The 27529-nt window shown below is 44.4% G+C and overlaps 1 protein-coding gene and 1 long non-coding RNA gene across 10 annotated transcripts in view; one reads left to right on the top strand and one right to left on the bottom strand.

Moving 5' to 3' along the window:
• NR2C1 (nuclear receptor subfamily 2 group C member 1) overlaps window positions 1-27529 on the top strand; it is a 114054-nt gene that overhangs the window by 45297 nt on the left and 41228 nt on the right. For all 9 annotated transcript variants that reach the window (XM_075933438.2, XM_075933445.2, XM_075933411.2 and 6 more), the window contains 4 exons: window positions 6101-6182; window positions 12135-12314; window positions 14923-15070; window positions 15153-15243. In XM_075933438.2, coding sequence (XP_075789553.1) covers window positions 6101-6182; window positions 12135-12314; window positions 14923-15070; window positions 15153-15243 — 501 coding nt within the window. The remainder of the gene's footprint in view (window positions 1-6100; window positions 6183-12134; window positions 12315-14922; window positions 15071-15152; window positions 15244-27529) is intronic.
• LOC112545005 (uncharacterized) lies at window positions 581-22918 on the bottom strand. The gene is made up of 3 exons (XR_012905176.2): window positions 22834-22918; window positions 20865-21047; window positions 581-703 (listed from the first exon to the last, which is right to left on the bottom strand). It is a non-coding gene; the product is annotated as an uncharacterized LOC112545005 (long non-coding RNA).

The raw sequence follows: 27529 nt of genomic DNA, 5'->3' as shown, positions 1-27529 counted from the left end.
TTATCTGGAAATAAGAAGTTTTGAAAGTGCTTCTAATTTCCAATGCTTTGAATGGGACTATCAATTATTTCATTCCTGCTTTGCGTTGTCAGATTATTAAAATATTTGCTACTTCTGCCATCATATTGTCCTTTTTATTGCAAGCAGTGATTTATTATTATTTACAGCTTTTACAATATTTCAGTGTACAAGATCTTTTAGAAAAGTAGAAAGCTATGATCTCTATCTTAAATTATTATTGCTATGAGTCTAATTTTAGACGTGACAAAACAAATGAAGGAACAGACATCAGACAGCATCACAGTTAAGCAAGACAAATGATAGTAATAACATCTCAGTTACTTGGTTTAGACACATTTATACCTCTTGATAATAATAAATCATTCAATAAAATGTATTATGTTTAGCATTTAAAGAAATGAATGCTAAGGAAAGTTTTGAATATACGGATGACCAGGAGGCTTTCCAAATGTAGCTTTGAAAATATAAGTTCTTCTTCGAATAATATCCCCGGTGGTACTCCACTCTGGGTGCTGTTGCATCCTCGTGCCAGCGATAGGAGTTTTTTCTAGCAGTGTCTGCGGAGCCCCACATGCTCTATGGCATCCCCTCGTTCCATTAGTATCCGTTAGGCGCGTGTGTGGTGCAGTTCCTTCTCTACCATCCTCGGCAGCAGACAGAACTTCATCTCTCCCCTTTGTTTCTACAAAAATGAAACAAAACAAATTTGGTTAACTCCCCTTAGTTTCCTCAGATTTCCCAGTTTTAAGACCCCCAAACCGATCCTCTAGTTTAAAAAAAAAGATCTGCCGTCAGTGGCCTGCCGCTTCTCATTGCACCTAATGCTGGGATCTCCCGGCTTTAAGAGGTGTGAGTTGTGCCAGGATGCTATGCCTGTCTCATTCTGCCTGTATAAAGTGCCCCAGAGAAGCTTACCAGACACAAAAGTGCCCTCATTGCTCCAACTTGATGGCCAAAGCATGCAATGACTGTGCTAACAGGCTAAAAACCTTCCTGTACAAAAGGTCAGTTCAGCCACCTTCTGAGAACACATGATCTGCCTCAAAGTCAACATCAGAGGCAAAAGGTATGGACAAAATACGTCCCTCTACCTCTTCAGGCAAATCTGTGTAAAAAACCAGACTGTTCCCAGCCAGATCTCTGCCCTCGGCATTGACTGCTCCAAGGGTCAGCACCGTGGACAAGCCCGGCGTCTTTGGCACAACACCATCCGAGGCTCCAGCACTGCATAAGAGGACGTACTGAGCGCCCAAACAAAAGCAGACGGCATCAGGGCGCCATCTACCATTCACAAGCACCAGTCAGCACCGAAACTGCCAAGTCACTTGGCACCGGCCACAGCACCTAAGAAACCCCGTGCCGACATGCCGCCCCCAGAGCAGTCGGTGCCACCTACGCCAACGGCACTGAGTAGTACATGAACCCTGGTACCATCCCAGGAACATCCACAACGCAAGTCTCCTAATAGGAGTCATCTTTCACCAGCACTGCTATGTAAATGCTCCTCCATTAAGTCGGTGCACTCACACAGATCACTGAATTTGCCTCAATCCCCAAGTGAAGCCAGCACTGAGCCACGCAGCCACTTCTCCTCCCAGCACTCCAGCCCAGCACACAGAGCTCCATCATGGAGTACGGGGCCTATCACATACGCATATCCACCACCACCCTGGTTGCGCATCACTACACATACCCTTCGCCCCTTTATCCTGGGCCATGGCAACCATGGCAGTCTCGTTCTCATAAGAAGAGTCACCATATTGCACCTTCAACAACAGCCAGGGAGCCACCTTACTCTCCCCAACCTACAACATCCATGACCGCGCCCAACTCTCCAGTCTAGACAGAGATGGAGGACTCTTTGTCAGAGGGCAAAGACAAGTCCCCTCTACATAATTCTTCATCCTCACCAGACGAGGCGGTTATAACCACCATTCCACTCCCAACAGATGACACGAAAAAGTTCCAGGAACTTTTTAAAAGGGTGGCGTTACCACAAGAGCGAGACTTACAGGAGGTTCAAGAAAAACAATATCGTCTGAGAACCTTGCAACCTCCTATCTCCTCCAGGATTGCCTTCCCCATGGACGAGGCCATTATGGACCTACGAGACAACATCTGGCAGAGCCTGACGTCATCACTCCAACCAACAAAAGAGTAAACTGAAAATACTTTATTACGCCAAAGGGGAATGGACTTCCTTTTCACTCACCCTCCACCAAACTCACTGGTAGTTGATTCCATTAAACACAAATCTAGACAGGCCAGTATGAAATCAACACCACAGGACAAAGACAACAAAAAAATGGATGTCACGGGTCGTAAAGTATACTCCTCGGCCACTCTGCTCCTCAGAGCAGCAAATTATACCACCATGCTAGCAGATTATGATTATTCCAACTACGGGAAACTCCAGGACCTGGTACAATACCTACCTGAACACAAAAGGCTTATCCTCCTCAACATCATGCAGGAGATCCACACAGTCTCTTGCACCACACTACAGTCTGCAATAGATGTAGCAGACACAGCTGCACGCATCAAAGCCTCAGCTATTGTTGTGCTCAGAATATCCTGGCTTCAAGCCTTGGGGTGCCAAGGAATTTGCAGCAGAAAGTTGAGGACCTGCCTTTTGATAAGACCAACTTCTTTGCTGCAAAAACCAGTGAAGTACTTCATTCAGTGAAGGACTCCTGCACCACCCTCCAGATCCTGGGCATGTACATGCCCCCCTTTAAGAGAACCAGATACAACAATTACCAAAGGCCCAGAAAGCCATACAGACAACAACTGAGGTGTGACTTCCGACAAAAGCAATGGCCCCAGCAACCTAGACCTCAGTGCCAGCAACATCATCACTCAGCGGCAACCCAACCTTCTATATCCAAACAGCAAATTTGAAGGTTCGGTTGAGAACCAGAAACTCATTCTCCTTGTGGTCACACCATCAACCAATTATCTACAAATTCAACCATCGCCTCTGCCCATTTTTTCAACAGTGGACCCAAATAACATCAGACAAATGGGTCCTAGAGCTCACCCAATATGGTTACTCCATACTTTTCCTTTCTCCTCCTTCTACCCACCCTTCCACCCCATCCCTCTTCAGGGACCCATCCATGAGACCCTCCTCAAACAAGAGGTACTTCTCCTCTGGTTAGGCACCATAGAACCAGTACCAACAGAGTTCCAAAGATGAGGGTTCTACTCGATTTATTTTCTAACACAGAAAAAGAATGGAGGGTAGAGACGCATTCTGGATTTAAGAAAACTCAACAAATATGTAGCTTACGACCAATTCAAGATGGTCATCCTCGCAACAATAATCCCAGCACTAGATCAAGGAGATTGGCTTTCGGCTCTCAACCTTCAGGATGCATATTTCCACATAACATTTCATCCCGCCCACAGGTGTTTTCTACGATTCACGGTGGGCCGTTACCAATACCGCGTGCTCCCTTTTGGCCTTTCAATGGCTCCCAGAGTGTTTTCCAAAACTCTAGCCATTGTAGCAGCATGCCTACATCGTCAGGGAGTCATAATATTCCCACACTTAGACGACTGTCTCATAAAAGGCATGTCCTTCCAAGAGGCAAAGAGCATGATCGAGACTAGCACGAGCCTCCTGCTTTGCCTCGGCTTCCATATAAACTTTGAGAAATCCACACTCCGTCCCACTCAGCCGTTGGAGTTTATAGGAGCACACATCGATAATGTTGCAGACAGAGCTACTCTACCTGCACACAGATTCGACATCCTATGCAACCTCATAGCAGTAGCACAGGCGACCCCTACCATGACAGTTGGCAAATGCCTAAAGGGCCTAGGCCACATGGCCGCCACAACCTACATTGTCAGGCTGGCAAGGTTCCACGTGAGCTGCCTTCAGGCTTGACACGTCACACTTTACATTCTGTCCAGAGACCTGCTCTCCAAGTCAGTTACCATTCCGCCGCAGGTCCTCACCTCCTTGCACTGGTGGACAAATCCACACAATGTCTTAACGGGTGTTCCATTCTATCAATCGACCCCTTCACTTACTGACTGACTCATGGGATGGGGTGCCCACCTAGGAGCCCTCACGGTCCAAGGCAAATGGTCCTTTACAGAGCAAGTGCTCCATATCAACCTTTTAGAACTGAGAGCAGTATGTTATACATGCCAGCATTTCCTGCACCATATAACACGCAAGACTGGCAACATTATGACAGACAACACCACTTGCATATATATATCAATCGGCAAGGTGGTGCACGATTCCCATCCCTATGTACTGAAGCCCTCAAACTATGGAGTTGGTGTCTGGCGCACCAGATTACCCCTGCTGCCACTTACCTCCCAGGAGTGCTGAACGTTACAGCAGATGCCCTCAGTCACAAGTTCTACAACCACCATGAATGGGAGATATATACGCACACCCTCAGTTACGTGTTTCGCTAAGGGGTCGGCCAGACATAGACCTTTTCGCGACCAGGAACAATCGCAAATGCCACCTTTACTGTTCCAGAGCAGCCTTAGGGAAACACTCTCTTGGGGATGCTTTCTGTATCAAATGGGATGCTCCATTATTCTATGCGTTCCCACCTCTCCCCATGCTTCATAAGGTCATCATCAAAATCAGAACAGAACAAGCCCGTGTGATTCTCCTCGCACCAGTGTGGCTGAGACAAACATGGTATCTTTACCTTCACAGAATGACAGTAATGGATCCATATGCTTTTCCACCCCGACACACTCTCCTCTCACAGAATCATGGCGTATTTCTCCACCCTGAACCGCACAAACTCCACCTCCACGCCTGGCTTCTTCATGGCTCCAGAATGCTGAAAATATCTGCTCCATCACACCGCTGAGGGTGATTCTTTCCTCTCGAACCAAAAGGTTCCTCACTGGTCTACAAAACACTTTTCCATCCGTTCGCCCACCAGTTCCCATCTGGGACCTCAATCACGTACTTAAGAGCCTGACAAAGCCACCTTTTGAGCCCTTAGAAATCTGCCCAGGTCATACCTATCTATGAACGTCTCCTTCCTAGTTACAATAACCTCCTTTAGAAGAGTGGAGGAACTTGCCGGCTTAATGGCGGACCCTTCCCTTATACAATTTTCTGCAAGGACAGAGTGACTGTTCGGCCCCACCCCAAATTTCTCCTGAAAGTTCCGTCTCTCTTCCCCATCAACGAACTGATACACTTACCTCTGTTCTTCCCCAGGCCACACATTGACCCATCATATACGACATGGCACACTCTCGACATCCCCAGAGCACTTGTGTTCTACATTGATTGTACAAGAGCCTAGCAAATATTTCCTCTACTCTTCCTCTCCTTTGCAGAATGATCCAAAGGACAGGCCCTCTCTTCTCAGAGGATTTCCAAATGTTTCTCTTCATGCATCCACACATGCTACACTATGCACAACAAAGAATCCACCTGGTACCATCATGGCCCATTCCACCAGCGCTATGTCCTCCACAACTGCCTTCCTCTCCAGGACATTTGCAACGCAGCCACTTGGTCATCAGACCACACATTTGCGCAACGTTACGCTTTTGCATCCTCCATCGCGTCATCTATGGCTGTCAGACAAGCAGTATTATCCTCAGTGACAGGGCTCCAAACCTGCCTCCATGAGCCGACTACTGCTTTATAGTCACCCAGAGTGGAGCACCCACGGGGACACTACTTGAAGAAGAAGAAGAAAGAGTTACTCACCTTGTGCAGTAATGGTGGTTCTTTGAGATGTGTGTCCCCGTGGGTGCTCTACTATCCTTCCTCCTTCCCCTGCTTTGGAGCCCTATATCTACTAGCATGGATAGAGAAGGAACGGAGGGAACCACCCCACACGCACACCTAGCAGACATTACTGGCACGAGGAAGCACCACAGCTCGTGCGTGGTGCAGCGGGGACAGAAAAATCTCCGGTCGCCAGCACGGGGACACACCAGCACCCAGATTGGAGCACCCACGGCAGCACACATTTCGATGAACCACCATTACTACACAAAGTGAGTAAGTCTTTCTTCTTTCTGTAAAAATCTTTTCTGGATAAAGGTGAAATAATTTTGTATTTTCTTGCAGATTTTAACAGACAATACTTCAACTGAACAGTCCCTAAATAAAGTATTTGATCTCTGTGTTGTATGTGGAGACAAAGCATCAGGTAAATTTTTCAGCTGGATTACTTTTTAAAAGCAGCTTCAAGTTACTCTTCAGAAACCATGTAATTTTTACACACACACTTTTTCACTGATTAGTCACTTTTAAATAAAAGGTGGAAACAGTATAAAGACAAACTTACTTAAAGATATAGCTGAACTGTGTTTAGATGGGATTTATTAATTTTAGCTTTACTAATTTGCATTTGTTTAAATGGCCCACTTAAAACAGTTTTCATATGCAGTTTAAGCATATCCAGGTCAGTATTATTTAACTGTAGACACTGATCAATCAAATCACTCAATTGGCTGAACTTGCATTCTTAATTGACTAGTCATTCTGACATTTTTGTAAAAGAAATACTGTACTATGGACTTGTCCATTGTTACTTTTAAGTGAATTAATTACAGGCAGTCCCCAGGTTACGTACAAGATAGGGACTGTAGGTTTGTTCTTAAGTTGAATTTGTATGTAAGTCGGAACTGGTACATATTGTAGGGGAAACTCTAGCCAAACATTTCTCCAGAGCTCAGTTTTATTCTCCCACACCTCACTTCTCTCAGTCCTTTATTCCCAAGCTGAGGTGTCTGCTGAGAAAAGCCGCTCCGTGTCTCCCTGATCTGCTGGGGTTGGGGAGCGCTAGCTTCGCGTCTCCCTGGTCTGCTGGGGGGAAGCAGCTAGTGCGGGGTTGCCTCACCCCGTTTGTAAGTAGGGATCCGATGTAAGTCGGATCCATGTAACCCGGGGACTGCCTGTATTTTAAACTAATAAAGATATCTGTGAAAAACTGTGCTGGTTATGTATAATATAAAAAAAGACACAATCAGGGAAAACAATAGAAATGTACTATAAAGTGTTCTTATGAATGATTTGTGCTAAGCAGTTTGAATCATCATTTTTGGAATTGCCCAAACACACAGATGATACTTTTAATTCCCACTAAGATAGGGTCTGTGTGTGTCTATGTTCTAGGGATGTTAAATATCGGTTAATTGAATAGTCAGTTAACCTCATGAATTCTTATTGGTTTCTTGACTATTCTGTAGTCCCTGAGGGGTGGGGCCAGCAGCCAGTGTGCTCCAGCCCCACTCCTGGGGAATCCCCTGCCACTCTGTGCTGCTGCCTCTGTATCAGAGGCATCAGCGCTGGGTGCTGGGCAGGAGCTGGTCTGCGAGGGGAGTCAGTTTAAAAAACAGCTCCCCTTGTGGACCGGCTTCCCATTGCCCCACGCTGCTGCCTCTGATACAAAGGCAGCAGTGTGAGGTGGCAGCTGCCCCTGTCCAGGGATTGGGCTGAATTCCCAGACCCGGCGCAAGCCAGGACTGAGTTGGGGCAGCCTGCTAAAAAATTTACTGGGTGGAGTGGGGGAGAGTACGTGTAGTCTAAAGACTACACAATTACATTCCTACAGTGTTGTCAAAATGGAATCTTAAGGTAATAGTGAGAGAGCCCCAAAAAATGCCCTTTGTAACAATATTAGGGGATTGAGAGATGGAAGGGGGTAATGAAAGTAGGGAAGCAAATGCCAAGTGTGCACTGGAGCCCAGCATGTGTGGAGAGCTATGCTGCCTATCCCACACTGTGCCATCTCGGTCTCTCCTCCCTCATCTGTGACGTCCTCTGTTTCTCTGAGATGTGTTAAACATAATAGCATGTTTTCCGGGGTCTGTCACAGTTGAACTGCACTCAGGCAATCCTCCAAAGGCTTATTAAAGGAAGGAGCTTCCTCTGTAGTAGAGATGCAAGCCCCATTTCTCAAGTAGGATTTGGCTGCAAACTTCTCCCTTTCTCTGTGCATCCTCTTGATAATAGGGTATGATGGGAAGGGGACATGGAAAGTGAGGCCTTTAGCTTATTAACTTTTGTGAGAATTGGCTAGAGCTCCATTAGAGAAGCAGTCTCAGAGGGGTAGCTGTGTTAGTTTATAACTTTAAAAATGAGTGCTCCTCTGGCACTTATATATACACATACAGTCACAAGCTTCCGTGGGTAAAACACTTCATTGGATAAGTTGGAGTGAAAATACAGAATCCAGGGTGTAAATAACAGCAAAAAGCATTTTCCTGTCAATTGTAGGATCTGTGTTAATGAAACTAATTAAGTGGACTGAATATGTCCCATTCATAGCTTTTCATGTGGAAATGTGAATGTTAAAGGAAGGGGAAATTGATTTTGTACTGGTTAACCAGTTAATATCTTTATTCAAGCCTAGGGTAACAGTGTCAAATATAGAAATGAATTCAAGCTCTGCAGTCTCTTTCTGTAATTGATTACTGAAATTCCTTTATAGAAAAATGGCTACTTTTAAATCCATGATTGAGTGACCAGGGAGGTTAAAATGTTCTTCTACTGGTTTATGTGTGTTACCTCTTCGGATGTCTTATTTGTGTCCATTTGTCCTTTGTCACAGAGATTGTCCAGTGTGGCCAGTATACAGGGCAGAGGGGCATTGCTGGCACCTGATGGCATATATCACATTATGGGATGTGCAGATGTATGAGCCCCTGTTGTTGTGGCTTATGTGGTTAGTTCCTGTGATGGTGTTGCTTGTATAGATATGTGGACATAGTTGGTTATGGGGTTTGTTGCAGTGGTATGTTCCTGGGTCAGTGTATCTGAGGTGTATCAAGTTCAGATGCACTTGAGGGGGTTAAGATGGGGGCTCTAGGTATTGATCACTCTTATTCTGTTGTTTTCCTTGTTGGGCCTGTCTTGAAGTAGTTGACTTCTGGGTACTTGTCTGGTTCTGTCAATCTGTTTCTTCACTTCCCAAGGTGGGTATGTAAGTTTTAAGAATGCCTGATAAAGATCTTGTAGGTGTTTATCTATGTGGGATTGGCTGTAGGAAAGTGTTTCTCAACCAGTAGTACGAGTACCCTTAGGCTACGTCTAGACTACAAGCAGATTTTTCAAAAAAGTAAGCTGCTTTTTCGAAAGAGTCTAGACACTCTCTTTCGAAAAAGCACAGTTTGCATGAGTACTTTTGAAATGAGTACTTTCGAAAAAAGGCGTTATTCCTCGTAAAATGAGGTTTACCATGATCAAAAAAACTGCCGCGATCTTTTGATTTACTTTTGAAAGAACGCGGCTGCAGTCTAGATGCAGGTGAAGGTTTTTTTTTTTTTTTTTTAAAAAGGCTACTTAAAAAAAAAAAAAAAACTCTGTAGTCTAGACTCACCCATATGGGTACTTGAGCAACGTCTGAGGGTATGTCAACACAACTGAAATTTGGAGGAAACTGAATTTTTATTTTAAGTTTTACAGAGCTTTATTAGTTTTGTACTTTTTACAGCCAAAAATTTCATCTCCCGCCAAATGTGTGGCAATGGTAGAAAAAAATTTAGTGTGTCTGAAAACTGTAGGTACTGGGGGTACTTATAATTTTTTTAAAGGGGTACTTTATAAAATAAAAGGTTGAGAAACACTGCTGTAGGCACTGTATCACAGCATGTAGGTAAGAATAGCAGTCAGTAGGTTTCTGATATAGGGTGGTGGTTATGGTGACCATCATTCATTTGAACTGTAATGTCAAGAAAGTGGGTGTCTTCTGTGGACTGGCTCAGGCTGAGGTTGATGGTGGGGTGGAAATTGTTGAAATCCCAGTGGAATTCTTCAAGGGTCTCCTTCCCATGGGTCCATATGACAAGGATGTCATCAATGTACTATACATAGAGGAAGGATGCTAGAGAATGGGAGCTGAGGAAAAGTTGTTCTAGGTCAGCCATAGAAATATTGGTACAGTAAACTTCCGATAATCCGGCACCTTTAGGACCTAGGGGGTGCTGGATTATCAGATATGCCGGACTATTGGAAGGGGGGGCTATGAGGGGGTGGGGGGTGGAGGGATGCCACCCCAGACCTCTCATAGACCCCCTTCCCATAGTCCAGCTCTGCCCCAGGTGTCCCCGATTCAGCCGCTGCTGGTCAGTTTCAGCATTGGGAATTGGGAACGCCTGCAGCAGAGCAGCTGGGGTGCTGCCGGGTTGGTCCGGTAGCGCCACCCCTCAGCGCTGCAAGACCAACCCGGCAGCACCCCAGCTGCTCTTGGGGACGCCTGGGACAGAGCAGCTGGGGTGCTGCCGGGTTGGTCCCGCAGCGCTGAGGGGTGGTGCTACGGGACCAACCCGGCAGCACCCCACCTGCTCTGCCCCGGGATTCCTGGAATCAGCTGCTGGTCAGTTTCAGCAGTGACTGAATCAGGGAAGCCAGGCGCAGAGCAGCTCCAATTGTCTGGCTGCTCGGAGCACTTGCAGGTTCCCGATGGTGCTGGACTATCAGGAGTGCCGGAGCATTGGATGCCGGACAAATGGAGTTTTACTGTATATTGTGGGGCCATGTAGGTACCCATAGCAGTGCTGCTACTTAAAGATATAAATTGTCCCCAAATTGTAAAGAAGCAGTTTCTCTATCATGCATTCTGTCTGATTTGTCAGAGCAGGGAATGCTGAAGGAGAATTGATAAAGATGGGGGGGCTCCCAACCCAAAAAAGATTCCCCACCCTTATTCTAGGGACTCAGAGCAGCTGCATCAAGAATGAAAGGTTATTTGAAAAGAACCAGAACTGTCACCCCTCTCCTCTAGTGAAAAATAAAACAGTTATAGTAAACCATTTTATTTATAAGTATTTATTTATTTTCAAAACTACCTTACTTGTAGTGTGAAACTATATTAAATTTCACGTGTGTGTGACATTTGAAATGATTAGAGGGATCTCAAAAAAATATTAGAATCTCTGGAAATCTCTTCTAGACATCTGAGTGGAAGTCTCTAAAGAGTGAGTAACGTACCTATACATTTAAAATGTATTCTTCTTGAATTAATCTACATTTGAAACTGATTTTGTGAATTGTGCTCCCTAATTAAAGCCGCATCCACAATACCTCCATAATATAAATTTTTAAACATTTTTGTGTGGCCATGCTGATTTAAAAGGGCCCTAAGTTCCTAATGAGGTTGCTGCAACTTCAGCTGCAGTAGCAGCTGGAGCCCTGGGTTCCTCAAAATCACTACCAGAGTTCCAGAGACACATAATCAAGACACTGAACAGCTGGCTGGGACTATCCCTAGCTCTGTCCCTTCTGCCCAAACCCCACACCTGCAGGCCAAGAACCACCCCCAGCCTTGACCAGAGCTTGGCAAAGTCTGTCTTTAGCCCTGATAGTGGCTGTATCTAAATGAGCAAGGATAACCAAATCTGTAAAAGCAGTAGCCATACTCAGATTTTTATTTTTTCAGCTAAGCAGGTTTTAAATAATCATTTTCTTAAAATCTGAATTGTAGGGACAGAAAAGCATAACGAGAAAAGCATGGAAATATTGAAATTGTATTGATTTAGCAATTTTTTGTTTACTTGCATCACTCAGTACTTCCATATAAAAATAAATATGATTTATCTTTAACCCAATTTAAAACACACAGTTTTGACAGATATTGTCATCAAATGCATAAATATGTTCTTGTTTCCTCATTACGTATACTATCTGTCATCTTTAAATCATACAATTATACTGCTAAATTGTTTGATAGACAATAAAAGAGCTTGATTAGAAAGTAACTGAAAAAAATTACTAGAGTATGTATAATTCAAGTAACTAAGGGAGCTCATCCTAATGCTTTTGGGGAGGGGAATCCAGTTTTTGGGTGTATCTGCTATTGTTAGCAACAAAGATACTGTAGTCAAGGAGTTAAAAAACTATTACTGACCTATTGGGAAATGGTCATTTTGCATAAGTTGTTTAAACTAGAGATTTGGTTAGTTTGCTTCTTTGTGTGATTCTGTAGCCACTTGGTAGTGTCTTAATATCTATAACTCATTTTAAAAAAATGCATTCATGCCTCGTCTAGGTAAAGTCATAAGTACTCTTTGACTTGTAAAAGAAATTATATTTAGACAAGAGGGAAAATATTATTAACACTGTGAAATTAATGTCCTGACTTCTGCTGTTCTGCAACTAGGACGCCATTATGGAGCAGTAACATGTGAGGGATGCAAGGGATTCTTTAAAAGAAGCATACGAAAGAATTTAGTTTATTCATGCCGAGGGGCAAAAGACTGTGTTATTAACAAACATCATCGAAACCGATGTCAGTACTGTAGGCTGCAGAGATGCATCGCGTTTGGAATGAAACAGGACTGTAAGTATAAGAAAGATTTATAAATCTGGTAGGGTAAAAATATAGATGCATATACTACAGTATTTTCTCCATATGTATTAGGCATTCATGAGTGTGCTATGGAGAATATACTGTAATATACATGCAAATCAGGCTTTATTACTGTTAAGAAATAGTTAGATCATCTTCTCAAAGAATTATAAAAGTCCATTGTAACTCAAACTCTGAATTTTGACAGTTTGTCAAGGACTGAAATAACCTTTAAAAAACACAGCACAGAGTAAATAAGAATAAAGTATTATTCCTAGATGGGTGGCATCCATTTTCAGTGATAAATTGATTTGTAAATTTAGCATCTGAAGAAATTTTAGATAACTCTACCTTCCTCTCATTTTGCCCGTCAATCATGGTAGCAGCAGTTTCTGCACTCTGCCTAGTATGCCCCTCAAAGGGAGGTATCTACTAGGCAGTGATTAGCAGGAACATATGACTTAATTTTGTAGATCTAAGTTCTTTTATGACATTTCCTTTTGCTGGCAGATTTTAAATATGTTTATTCCAATAAACAGTGTACTTTTAAAAAAAATTATGGATTAATGTGGTTGTTTATTTTAATCCATCCTTTTTGTGACTTTTATGGTTTCACTGCCTTAAAATAGCCCCAGAAAAGGAATCCCAAACTTATGCCAAGCTTTATGTACTTATATGTAGGCTGTTATATTATAATCACTAGTGAGTAGTAGCTTTAAAGTAGCCAGATGCATTGATACCTATTTTAATGCATTGGGTTGAACCTATGATTTCAGGAGTGGGTGACCACTCTCTTCCATTGTATAACTTGATTGAAGTAAATGGAGTTACACTATCTTAATATTCATATAATAATTGGGAGTATAAGCTGGTACAGGCAGTCCCCGAGTTACGCGGATCCGACTTATGTCGGATCCGCAGTTACAAACGGGACTTTTCTCGCCCCGGAAGACGGGAGTGGTGGGATGTCCAGATGCGCCGCAGTCCGCCCCCCCATCCTCCGGGGCGAGAAAAGCTGCTCCCCATCTCCCTGGTCTGCAGGGAGACGGGGAGCAAAGCCTTGGAGCATGCCCGCAGGGGGCCGGCCCGGGCACGCTTGAGCTGTCCCCTTGCGGGTGTGCTCCGCGGCTTTGCTCCCCGTCTCCCGACCAGCAGACCAGGGAGATGGGGAGCAAAGCCTCGGAGCACGCCCGCAGTGGGACAGCCGCGGCGCACCTGGACTGTCCCGCTGCCCGCATGCTCTGCAGCTTTGCTCCGCGTCTCCCAGGTCAGCAGACCAGGGAGACGGAGCAAAGCCGTGGAGGACTTGGGCGGTCCCGCCACCCCCGTCTCCCTGGTCTGCTGGGGGGGGTGCAGCTAGTGCCTACCCCTGGGGTAGAGCAGCTGGGGGCTGCCGGGTTGGTCCCGCAGCGCCGCTCCGGACCAACCCGGCAGCACCCCAGCTGCTCTGCCCCAGGCGTCCTGATTCAGCCGCTGCTGGTCAGTTTCAGCAACGGCTGAATCAGGACGCCTGGGGCAGAGCAGCTGGGGTGCTGCTGGATTGCTCCAGTAGCACCGAGGAGCCGCGCTACTGGACCAACCCAGCAGCACCCCATCTGCTCTGCCCCAGGCGTCCCCAAGTCAACCGCTGCTGAAACTGACCAGCGGCTGACTACAGGAAGCCCGAGGCAGAGTTGCTCTGCCCCAGGCTTCCTGGAATCAGCCGCTGATCAGTTTCAGCAGCAGCTGACTTGGGGACGCCTGGGTTTCTTAAGTTGAATCTGTATGTAAGTCAGAACTGGCGTCCAGATTCAGCCGCGGTTGAAACTGATCAGTTTCAGCAGCAGCTGACGCCAGTTCTGACTTACATACAGATTCAACTTAAGAACAAACCTACAGTCCCTATCTTGTACGTAACCCGGGGACTGCCTGTACATATTTTATGGCGCATATGATAAACTTTTTAGTGTTTTGGTTTTACAGTGACCAAACTAAATTTGTTGTAAGCATGTAAGTAGTTATTTCCTGTGAAGAAGAAGTTCTCCCTTGAGATCTTAAAATCAGGTTTGTAAGCAAGTTTTCAGTTGGCTTTGTTGTTTGAAGTCAGATATCTCCATGCAGAAGAATATTTTTTTAATTTATTTTAATGATGCTATATTTGTTGGCATGGAACCAAAAGGTTGAGTAGTTGTGGATTAAATTTCCAACAGAAGCATAAAAAGGAGACACTGTGACCCTCACCCTCTCAAAAAGGGAGAGGGGCATGTGAACTTAGCAGACTCAGACAATATGAAGCAAAAACGTCTCTCCATAAGGATCCTGACAGGTGAAAACTCCCTTGGGATCATTTTAATTTCTTTAAAATTATTGTTTTTTGTATCTTTAGTCTTTGATTCTTTCACTGGTTTAGTAACCATAAAACAAGTGTTTATTTATCCAGAGTCATAGCTGATGATTTTATACATTTTTGTTATGCAATGTAGCTTCTAAATAAAAACACATACATTAAACAGCAGGCGCTTTCAGCAGTAATTGGAAGAAAAAGACACAGTATTTTTTATCATATCTCCAGTTCATGAATATTGGGTTGTCACCTAATAGTTACAAACCATTTTGTTAGCTGTTCAGTGTGAGAGGAAACCAATTGAAGTATCACGAGAAAAATCTTCAAACTGTGCAGCTTCTACGGAAAAGATCTACATCCGAAAAGATCTGCGCAGCCCACTAGCTGCAACACCAACTTTTGTAACGGACAATGAAACAGCAAGGTACGTAAATAGTGCTCAAGACTAATAGTTTCTTGATGTCAGCAACATCAGAACACTAAAGTTTGTACTTTTCCCCCTTCAGATCAACAGGACTGCTAGAGTCAGGAATGTTTGTAAATATTCATCAGTCTGGAATAAAAAGTGAGCCTACTGTGCTTATGACACAAGATAAGGTATGTGTTCACATGAATAAAATACTAAGGCTACATACACACTACAACCTAGAGGTGTGATTTCCCCAGCTTTCATAGACATATTTGTGTCTGTTCTTATTAAACTAGCATAAGTATAAACAGAATTGTAGCCGTAGTAGTAAAGTAGCAACAATGAAGGCATGCTTTTACTGTGCCGAGTATATACACGCAGTCCTCTGATTCTTACCTGTTTTAGAAAATCTGGGACATAAACGCTACCTCTCTTTTTCACTTAAAAGTTGCTAGCTGTAGGAAGTTTTACTCCTCTTGGAAAAAGACTTTTTTTCTTGTATTTTGAATTCTGAGCACAGCAGGTTTTTTTCCTTTTAGCACTGACTTGTGGACTCATAGTATGTTAACAAACATATGGTCTTGGGTGGCCTCTCTGAATTATTCATCTTCAATTTAATTTTTGCGTTCACATACTGATTATTTGAAAATAGGACTCAGATTTGGTGACCTGCAATCCCTTACCGAGGTAGCTATCGCTCTGTCTGAATGCATTTCACGAATACCTTTAGTAGTAAAGTTCTCCCTGAATCATGTAAACGCTCAGAAAACTAAATATTGTTTCAGAATTCACAACATAGTCATTGCGGTAAAAAAGGAAATGTAGTTTCTTAAATTCATACAGAGATGTTGAAGCACTTTTTGGGATGTCATGGTTAACATGCCTCTTCAATATTGTGTGGAAGGCCTGTGCAGTACCTCTGGAAAGGCAAACCAGGATGATGGTCCCAGAAGGAAACCAGAAGCCGTGTTCCAACTATGAGGGGTGGGAGAAATCACACTTCTCAGCATCCCTAGCAAAACCTATGCCAGGGTGCTGGAGAAGAGGTAATGCCTGTTAGTTGAATCCCAGATTCAGAAGGAACAGTGCAGAATCTGTCCCTGTTGTGAAGCAACAGATCAGCTCTTTGCTCTCTTGTAGATATTTGAGGGATTGTGGGACTTTGCTAATCTGGTCTATCTTTTTTGTAGACCTGGAGAAGGCATATAACCATGTTCCCTGAGATGTCTTGTAGGAAGTGCTGTGGGAGTAGGAGGTGCGAGTGTTGCTTTTGTGTGTTATCCAGTCCCTCTATTCTCAGAGCGCGAGATGTGATTGTATTCTTAAGATTGTCAAGTTTGTTCAAGGTGGGCATTGGACTCCACCAAGGGTGCATCTTGTCCCCACTCCTGTTTATGATTTTCATGGACAGGATAACAAGGTGAGCTGAGCTGTGGAGTATCCAGTACAGGAACTTGCAGGTGGCCTCTCTGCTGTTTGCAGGTGATGTTTTTTTGCTTCCCCAGATTATGATCTCCACCATGCACTTGAATGTTTCGCAGATGAGTGTGAAGTGATTAGGATGAGGATCAGCTCTCTCCAAGAGAGGGAAGAGCTGCTGTCCTTAGTGAAGAGTTCAAGTATCTAGTAGTTTTGTTCACAAGTGATAAGTGAGAGAGTGAGATTAACCAATGGATTGGTGTGGCAGACGCTGTACCAGTCTGTGGTGGTGAAGTGGGAGATCAGTTCTCGAACAAAGCTCTCAGTTTACAGGTCATCGTACATCCCCATTTTCACCTATGGTCATGACAAGGGCTCGCCGAACCGTGGCAAGCCCCACTCGCCAGCCGCGCTGTCTGGCGATCTGCACATGCGCAGGGCAATCTGGACATATGCAGATCGCCTGAACTTAGCTCTTCCTGGTTGCAGTCTACTTGCCACAGGCGAGTAGATTGCATTATTTGTCGAGCCCTGGTCATGAATTTTGGGAAATGACCAAAAGGACAAAATTCAGGGTACCAGCAGAGGAAATAAGCTTTATCTGGAAGGTGGTGGGGCTTACTCGGAGACTGGGTGAGGAGCTTGGCTATTCAGGAGAGCCATGGAGTTGAACTGCTACTTCTCCAGGTTGGGAGGAGCCAGCTGAGGTGGTTGAGGCACCTAATAAGGGCACCCCATGAGAAGCTTCCTTTGGAACTGAGTGACAGTTCGCACTGGGAGGAAGAGGCCCCAAGGCCACACTGATGGGATCATATCTCCTGGCTGGCTTGGGAATTCCTCAGGAGGAGATGGGACCTGTTACAGAAGAAGGGGAGGTCTGGGCCACCCTACTGTCCATGCTGCCACCACAACTCTCACCATTAAAAGTGGCACAAAGGAAAAGAAAGACTTTTCTTAAATTTAAACAGAAGTCAGGTCAGGCAGCAATTCAAACCCTTAATGTACCCAGTATGATAATAAATGATAGCTAAATAATATCCTTATTCCCCATAAATATTTTAGACTGATTTTTTTTTCTTATTCCCACTTTCATCTGAGTTCTGATGGTTCATCATTTATGCTAACTTTTTTCTTTCTTTAACTGATGTCCAGTTTTTTAATTTTGCTCTCATGCACTTTACCCTGCTTACTGCACTTGGGAAAGTTCTGGTCAAATGATGTTTTTTCCCTTTATGGGCAGGCCAGTGAAAATGAGAGTATGAATGAGTAAATAAACTTAAGAGGGCAGCTTTGTTGTTACGTGTTGTAGGTATGCGTGCTCTTTTCTTCAAATAATTTTTGGTGAAGTAAAGGTTGATTGCTGGCTGGTTGCTACCATAAGCTACTGGGTACTTTGTGGGCTATTTAGCAGCTAAATCAAGAAGTAAAAAGAAATTATATCTTGTTGTAGTAGTCTGGCTTCCCTATATGCCTGTACTGACATAACTTCTCATTCATTCCTTCATCATAAATATCCTCCCTGAACTTCTGACTGGCTCACAAAACTGTAGAACATAAGAAGGAAGTCTTACATATGTAATGCTGAAAAGATCATGTTCAGTTCCATAGACCTAAGTGTTAATGATTATTTGAACAGTGACTCAGGGTGGTATAGACAATAAGGGTGTGTCTAGACTATAGCTTCCTTCTTCCGCAAAAGCCTATGCAAATGAAGTGTAGATTAGCATATTGCCGCATAATTATTTTTTTCAGGAAGAACGGCTCTTGTGCAAGACGGGATTTTGTGCAAAAACGACTCAATTATGCAAATAAAGCACAGCAATATGCTAATCTGTGCTTCATTTGCATAGGCTTTTGCAGAAGAAGGAAACTGTGTAGATGTAGCCCATGTGCTTGCCAGATATATCACACTCGGGATCCTGCTGGGAATCCTGGCCCCAGTACTCACTCGTTCCGTGTGGGAGACTTAGCCTCTCTTGTATGTAGAACACTTTCAAGTAAGTACTCTGAATTGATCATGGAAGAAGATCTGCTTAATTGGGTACAGTACTGCCAGAAGAGAAACATTTTCTATCTTTCTCCCCAAATGCTGCAGAGACTTTCAGTAATTCCAAGATCTCCTGTGTAGAGTAGCAGGTGAACTTCACATCCCCCTTGAGGAAGTACTGGAACATGAAACAACAGCTACCAGGCATCCTTCACTCATTGGTATTAAGTAGGGATCAGTGTTCCCTCTAAGATGCGTGTCAGCACAGATTCAACGGTTATTAATCAGCCTCACCCAGTCAGTGGCCCAGGGCTGACTGACAGAGCAGGGCTGATAAATCACGTGTGAAGCTGTGCTGCCATGCAGCTTAGAGAGAGACCACTTATAGGGGTGCCCTCCCATTCAATACTGCCATTCTTTGACCAGCTCAACCAGTTGGGCATACTCCAGCCATGTGCCTGCCTACTGCCAAGGGGGCAGAAAAGAGATATCTTGTACCAGTTAAGGCAGGAGTAGGCAATAATTTTTGATGAGGGGCCACTCCAAGAATTTGGAAAGTGGTTGAGGGCTGCGCTATTCCATGACGTTAAATGGAGGAGGTGCGGGGCCTGGGATGAAGGTTGGGTGCAGAAGGGAGCTTGGGGTATGGGAGGGATTTTGGATGAAGGAGGCAGTTGTGACCTGGGGCACTGGACTGGGGTATAGGGTGTTGACCTAGGGCAGGGATTTGGGGCAGGGTATTGGGGTGCCAGATCTGGAAAGGGATATGGGTACAGGAGGGGACCAAGAGGATTTGGGTATGTGGAGTGGGGGGCAGAGGGTCGGAGAAAGGAGGAACTCAGGTGCCAAAGGTAGGCTCTGCCAGGAGACTTACCAGCCAGCAGTGGTTCCTGAATCAGCCTCTCTGCCTGCCCCACCCCCGCACAGGCTGCAGCCATGTGCTCTGGAGCCCCTTGTGCTTCATGGCTGCCTGTTATTGAGATAGGCAGCTCCCATTGGCCAGTGTCTGGCCAGAAACTGGGCAATGGGATTGTGCGGGGGATGGGAGCAGCTCCTGAAGCTTCTCCCCTTCCCTCCGGACTCTCAGTTTTTAAAGAAAAACTATCCCACAGCCATGTTTCTGAGCAGTGTCTATAAAAGCACGAGTGGAGAGGGTGCATAAAGAAAAGTTCTTCATTAGTTCCCATAATAGAAGGACTAGAGGACACCAAATGAAATGAATGGGTAGCAGGCTTCAAACTAATAACAGAAAGTTCTTCTTCACAAAGCAAATAGTCAACCTGTGGAACTTCTTGCTGCAGGAGGCTGTGAAGGCTAGAACTATAACAGAGTTTAAAGAGAAGTGAGATAAAGTCATGGAGGTTGGGTCCATGGAGTGGTATTAGCCAGGGGGTAGAAATGGTTTCCCTGGCCTCTGTTTGTGGAAGGCTGGAGATGGATGGCACGAGACAAATGGCTTGGTCATTGTCTTCGGTCCATCCCCTCCAGGGTACCTAGTGTTGGCCGCTGTCGGCAGACAGGCTATTGGGCTAGATGGACCTTTGGTCTGACCCAGTACGGCCATTCTAAGCTCAGGGCTCAGGGTCAGGGGTCTCACTGGACCACCTTGATTTTCAAGCACACCTGCTCCTGGGTGGCCAAGCTGGCAGCTATCCTGCCCTAGACGGCCACTTTCCTGTGCCTAGTGCAGAGGTCGTGGATGAGGTCCACGATGTCTGCACTAGACCAGGCGGGCGCCCACCTCTTGCGGACCTGGGCAGGCTCCCGGGAGCCGCCAGCCTGGTCCCGTGAAGAGGCGGAGGGCTGGGTGGCAGCGGGTGGCTGGCTCGAGCCGTGCCAGGTGCAGGGTCTGCTGGCTTGGTGCTGGCAGGCTTGCACCTGGCACAGGCACCGTAGCCAGCCCGTGCCCCGTTAAGGACTCCGGGGCTGGGAGAGGGGGCAGAAGAGTTTCCCTGGTGGTGCCCAGAGTGGCCACCAGGGAAAGCTGGGGAGGGCTAGCCTCCCACTAGTTCGAATTAAGTGGCTACACAGCTCTTAATTCAAACTACTTAATTCGAACTAGGCATTAGTCCTCGTGGAATGAGGTTTACCTAGTTTGAATTAAGCGCTCTGTTAGTTGGAATTAAGTTCGAACTAGCAGTTTGCTAGTGTAGCACCTATCAAAGTTAATTCGAACTAACGTCCGTTAGTTCAAATTAACTTTGTAGTGTAGACATACCCTCAGTGCCTATGGAGGCAGGCTCAATGGCTACAAGTATTGTCATGCAGAGGGGATCGTGGTTTTATCCCTTGATTTCCCCAGGGAGACACAATACCATTGAGAACTCCCTTTTAACAAATTATATATTTTTAATCAGAAAACAGACAATTCCCTCCACCCCCTCAAAGATTCAAAAGCCATACCTCAGTGACTAGATATCTATCCATCAGCACCCGTGCGTAAATTCTGCTGCCTGCCATCCACATCATAATACAAGATTTCCCAGTTTTTCTAAAGGAAGATGTACGAACCACCATGCAAGTGCCAAAGGACCTAACAATCTCTCACTCCGGTTCCACCTTCACATCCTTCCTCCTCATGCAAATCTGTTAGAAAAAAAAGTTATTTTTGTCATGGTGATCTATCTCAGGTGTTATGGGGTCCTTATATTTCCCTTTCTTGACGACTGGCTCTTAGCATCATGATCCAGAGATGAAGCTCAGATCTCAGCCTCCATGTTCCTGAGACTACTTTCCTTGCTTTCAGTTGGCCTCTGTGTTGAAAAATTAACTTTGGTTTCCACACAGTCCATAGACTTCATGATGCCATCATCAGCTCAATCAAAGTACAGACATACCTACCAAAGATCAGATTCTGACTCTGGAAGAACTTGTTGCCTAATAGGCAACAATTCTGGGTCCTGGCCAGTACTGCCAATCCTTCTTTGGCCGTATACACGTCACAGACTTCACTCGCATCCATTTTCACAACCACCAGATGTAACTCCAGAAGAGTTTACTCACACATGTGATATGTCATAAACCTAATGCTGATATTTCCCCGTTGAGGTACTTTGGTCTCTCCAGTGGTGGACAGACCCATAACATCAGGGATCTACTTTTCCCCTCCTTCTTGAACAGGACAGTCATTGATTCTTCCCTCATTGCGTGGAGAGAATATGAGATATTACATGAAACAAGGAACATTGATTCCTCAGAAATTCAGGATGCAAATCAATGTTCTTGAACTCAGGGCTGTAAGAAAGGCATATGTAACATTTTCCCCATCTATCCCCTCCGATCATGTTCCCATCATATTGGACAATACCGCCACTGTTTGTTTATTACATCAACAAACCAAGGGGGAAGGAAATCAACTGTTTTGTGTGGGGAAGTAGTCAATCTATGGAACTGGTGCATCACCCAGAGGATGCTGCTATCTGCATTCTATCTTCTAGGGACTCAGAATATGACTGCAGACCTTCTTAGCAGCAAACTTGTGTCTGATCACAAGTGGAAATTCCACAACACTGTAGTAAGCAACATCTTCAACTGATGAGCGTCTCCAATTGGAGACAACTTTGCCTCCCACTTCAACAAATGCAGCACATACTGTTCCTGGCAAGGTATATGTCTCCAATTTCAAGATGATACTCTCATATTACACTAGTCAGATTGGATCAGCTACACCTTTCCCCCCTCAAATACTTCTGCCAGGAGTACTCAACAAGAGTAGGTGAGAGAGAGGAGCAGTGGTTATTCTGATCACCCAATTCTGGGTTTCTCAGCCTCCTCCAAATGTCTGCCCATCCTCCCCTTCCCCTGAGCTGCAAATGCAACATCACTGCACGATCCGACTTTTGGCCTGCAGACACTTCACCTTCCAGTGTGACATTTGGAAGGGTTTCTTCTCTAGAATGGGCATATTCATTGGAAGTGCAAAGCATGCTATCAAACAGTAGGAAAGAGTTCTCTATGAATTCCTCCTGGGCCAAATAGAATCGCTTCACCTCCTGGGCCCAACAGAAAAGGCTTTCCTCAGAAGATGTGGAGATTCCCCTTCTTTTGGATTTCTTTCTGTCCTTAAAAAAATGGTATTCATCCTCAGTTCTCTGAAAGCCCAGTTAGGAGCAGTTAACACCTTACGTACTCCCGCCCTCCTGGAAGGGTATTCTGTATTTACACACTTGTGTGCTAAGTTTCGGAAAGGTCTCATCAGAACTTTTCCCACCTGCACAACCTATCATTCACCAGCGGGACCTCCACCTCTTTATATTAGCACTAATGAAACAGTCCTGTGGGCCGCTGGGTTTGCTTTATGTTCCTCTTTTCTATCCCAGATTTCTACCAAAGGTTGTATACCAGTTTCATCTGAACTAACCCATCCACTTACCTGCTTTCTTTCCAAAGCCTCATGCCTCAGAAGAGGAAGAATGACATCACTCCATCCATGTCCCCTAGGCTTGACCTTCTATCTGCAGAGGACAAGACCGATCAGGAAGTCTCCTAAGTTGTTTCACAGTATTGGAGAGAATTAATAGTCATGCAGTTTCTCCCAGAGAATCTCCAGTATATTTTGGGTGTATTACACTATGGTATCAGTTGTCAGGACTGATTTCCACCTGTTGGGGTGAGGGCCCATTCCACAAGAGCCCATGGCCACCCTCTATGATGTGCTGCTTTGAGACATTGTAAAGTGGCCACATGGAGTTCCGTCCCCATTTTCACTACATATTACACCTTGGTGCAGAACTCTGTGTTGGATGTCTCATTCAGCATGGCTGTCCTCCACTCAACTCTTTCCTCCTCCAACTTAGGTACTATGTGTTACTCACTCATGGTGAAATACAATAGAGACAATCGCTCAAAGAAGATGAGGAGGTTTCTTACCTGGAATTGGAAGTTCTTTAGTACTTATCTGTAGTGCACTTCTCAACTTCCTTCCCTTTAGCTGCGGATCTCTTGGTTTTGCAATGGAGAAGAAACTGGAGACACGATCAGTGCTCTCTGGCCTTTATCATCTCAGATAAAGCCATGAGGCGTGGCAAAGGTGCATGAGTGGAGCAACTACAATACTATTTTAAAATTGTGCCCACTGAGGGCACATGATGCTCATGCATAAACCCTAGATGGAATACAGGTAAGGGCTACATATCTCAAAGAACCTCCATTTGCAAATTAGTAACTTCCTCTTTCACCCATTTAGTTGTTGCATCTTTTAGTGCTTTAGATGAGATACGCCACACGTTTTGATAGGCATATATAGGGCACATGGATCTTGTGAGTTGTGTTGTGGGAAGTATTGTTCATTGTAGCAATGCAGCTATATATGGAGGTTTTGCATCTGTTATTTTGGCAGGTCTGGTGCCACTTTAAATGTGTTTGAGTTTGTCTGTTGGAAGGTTGCTTCTGACGATAAGTTTGGTGACATTGCAGTTTGTTTGAAGGCCAGAAGAGGGAGTTCAAGAAAAATGTATTTCAGGATAGGTCCCCAGTTGTTTAATGAAAACCCTGTATTGATGTGTGGGAAGACAGTGACAGTTAGGTGTGTATAGTCAGAATGTGTCCCCTGAACAGAAATTGAAGCATATTTTCTGGGTATTTGGGTGGCCCTTTCCATGATTCAGTCGCTTTCTCTGGCAGAGCGCCCTTGTGCAGTGAAGATAGTTTTCAGTTTATTAAAGTGTTTATCTAGACTTTTTTCCTTGAAGCATATTCTGTGGTATCTGGATGCCTTGCTGTAGATAAAAGATTTCTTGGAAGGTTTGGGATGTTTACTGGATCTGTAACAGTAAGTATGGTGCTCTGTGATCATCTTATAAATGGCTGTCTGTATTGTTCCCTTGTAGTGATGACCTGGAAGTTGATGCTGATATCAGAATATTTGTTTTGGGTGTTGAAGTGGTGAGAAGTTGAGAAAGTTTAGGTCATCTGTTCTGAGGATGAAAATATCATCAATGTAGCCCAGATATATCACTGGTTTTGTGATGTATTTGTCAGAAATTCTTTTCAAGATGTCCCATAAAAAGATTGACATATTAGGGAGCCAGTCTAATAGCCATGACTGTTACCATGGTTTGGACAAAATGTTTGTTGTTTTAATGTAAAATTGTTATGGGTGAAGATGAGTTTGGTAACATTTCGGGTTGTATATCTGAGTGTTGTCCATTGTCCTGTAGATATCTGTGGGAGGAGTGATGCTTGCCACTCCTTTAATTGCTTAACCAATTAAACATTATGTTTAACTGGTTAACCAATTATATGGGATTTGACATCCCTAGTTGGTGACAGGCCTGGCCCAGGTGCACTGTAGGCAGGGGGCGCTCCAATCCAGCCAGAGCAGCCTTTGCCATTGGTGGGGGAGGACAGTGTAGCCTGACTTGAATGCTCCAGCCATCCTCCTTTTAATCAGCTAACCAGTTAATCAATTAAATGGGATTTTACATCCCTAGTAGGATATTACTGTTAAGGTGGCAAAGTATGATGTTCTGAGGGATGTTGAAATAATGGAATTTCTGGAGAAAGTCGGTTATGCCCTGGAGGAAACTGGCTCTTTGTTTGGTAAATGAATTGAGGAAGGTTTCTATGACTCTTAATATTCCTTCAGTAAGAAAGCCATGGCCAGATATGATGGTTCTGCCTGAGTTCTCTTGTTTTTGTATCTTGGGAAGTATGTGGAAGATCACTGGGGTGAGCTCATGGGGATGAATTTGTAGAGTTTCTATTGAGTTATTTGGAGAAGTATTTGATGATACCCTTAAATTCCTGAGTGAATTGTGGCATGGGGTCATCTTTAACATCAGTATAGTAGGTGACATCAGAGAGTTGTCATTTGGCCTCATTGATGTAATCAAAACTTAAGGACCACAAGGGTGCCCCTTTGTCTACTGGTTTGATCACTAAACAAACAGTGCCAGTGACCTTTTTCCAAAGGGGAATTCCACCACTATTCTGCACTTGCTCAGCCTAGGGTTGAACTGATCCTTACTGCTGTCCAAGCTGAGGTTGTATGACTTCCTGAGCTATGGGAGCAAGGGATGGGCTAGATCTCCCAAGATCACAATTGGTAGTTTAACATCACCAACGGTTATTTTGCAGTCTGAAAAGAAAGTCACTCCTTGTCAATAGTCATTGTTGCTCAAAAGGCTTCTGCCAGGTATCTATGGAACGTTTTGGACATAGTGGTGGGGTCACCACTGTGAATCACATGCAGCTCCTCATAAAAGCAGCATGTCTGTGGGGCAGAACCAGAACAATTGTTAACCTCCCTTTTCTTATTAATGCGCTTACTAAGGTCCTTTATTTTCACACAGTAGTGCTGTTTGTCCCTTGTGTAGTTCTTCTCCCTTACGCCCATCTCTTGGCGTAGATGTCAGTATTTCTTCTGCTGGATCATGCTCTGCCTGCACAGACTCTTCTACCCACACAGCAGTAAGATCCATCACCTCTTGTGTACGCCAAGATGGAGCCTGTTTGCAGCCTTGAGCCTCCATGATCAACTGTGTTGGCAAGCTCATGCTGATCCAAATAGGAAATGAAAATTCAAAAGTTCCTGGGGCTTTAACAGGAAAGAAGATGTTTCCTGTGTACCTATCTGAGATGCTGTGGAGTTGAAAGCATTTTCCAAAGGGGTCACAGGAGAGCACTGTGGGACACCTCCTGGAAGCCAATTCATTTGAATTGCACATTGCAGTGTCTACACTATCTCCATGTCGACCTGGGGATGTCAAGTCAATCACTGCACCTCTCATGTAGGTGGAGTACAGAAAGCAACTTCGATTGATAGAATGAACTTTGTGTAGTGTAGACACCTACATTAGTAAATCAAATTAACATAGCTTATGTTATGACCAGGCCTTACACTCAACTTGATATTTGTGGCGTTATCATAGCTGCATTGGTCCCAAAATATACCTTGTCACTCTTTTTCATGGTATTTCTCTGTCTGAATGTGGTACAGTAACTTTTAATGCTACATCCAGTCATTTCAGAGATTTTTTTAGGTATCAGTGGACAAAATCCTATTGATTTTGGTGAAAATAGAAAAAACGGGTAGAAGGAAATGAGGCATGTAAAGCCCTTTGAATCTTGTTAGCAGATTCAGCAGCTTTTCCATCTCTGTAATTGTCCATGGACAAAGAATCAGTTGATGGCAGCTTATTAACACCTTCCAGCATAACAATACCCCCCCTGCCATCTCAGCTCTGTCCATCCTCCCAATACAGTTTAACATGTTGGACACCCTGAATGACTTCTCTCTCAACCAGAAAGAAAATTTAATATAATGGTATAAAATGGGGGTCATAGAGATCAATGACCAGATCCCATTGTCTGTGGGGTAGATGGAGGATCCCAGAATAAGAGTGGTTGCCGGGATTTCCAGAAGTGGGAGAGATGGGTGGGTGGAACACAGGGAGCTTGTATGGGGGAAATGGAGGGATTCAAGGAGCCCCTGGGTGTGCAATGAAATTGGCCTACAGAAACTAGGAAGTGTGCATGCCCTCCTAACAACCCTTCTCTTACCCAGCTAAGAATAATTTAAGAGCAGCAATAAACTGTCTTAGGCTTTGTCTACACTACATAGCTTTTAGAGAGACAGCCTTGTCAACACAGTTGTGTTGCTAAAAGTTGAGCATTGTAGCCAATGTTTTTCTGCTCTTTTTCTGACAAAATACTTCCACCCACAATGAGTGGCATGCATGTTGTTTGGCGGAGAACACTCCTGCCCACAAGGCTCTGTTCACACTGGCACTTGTTGTGATAAAACTTTTATCTTTTGGAGATGAGAGGGATTAGCACAGAACCACAAAAATTTTGTTGGTCAATTGCCAATATATTCTCAGTTATTTGTCTTTCCATAAATGTTGCTTTTTGGAATGCTCTTCCTACAAAAATATACGTCAACTATTGGTAAAAGTTCATTTTTGAAAAAAAAATTAGTGTGCAAGTTCTAATTCCTGTATTTAAATTAATTTGTTGCTGAAAGCAACTTAGATTTTTTTTATTCTGTTTGCAGTCCCATAGTTTCATTTGTTACTGTGAAAGCTGGATTTTTTTTCCTTTACAGAGTCAAATGCTTCCAGTGTAAA

Source organism: Pelodiscus sinensis, chromosome 1 (assembly GCF_052426305.1).
Source record: "Pelodiscus sinensis isolate ZL-2025 chromosome 1, ASM5242630v1, whole genome shotgun sequence".
Lineage (NCBI taxonomy): Eukaryota > Metazoa > Chordata > Testudines > Trionychidae > Pelodiscus > Pelodiscus sinensis.
Note: the sequence above shows the minus strand (reverse complement) of the source record. Positions and strands in the feature narration are given on the sequence as shown.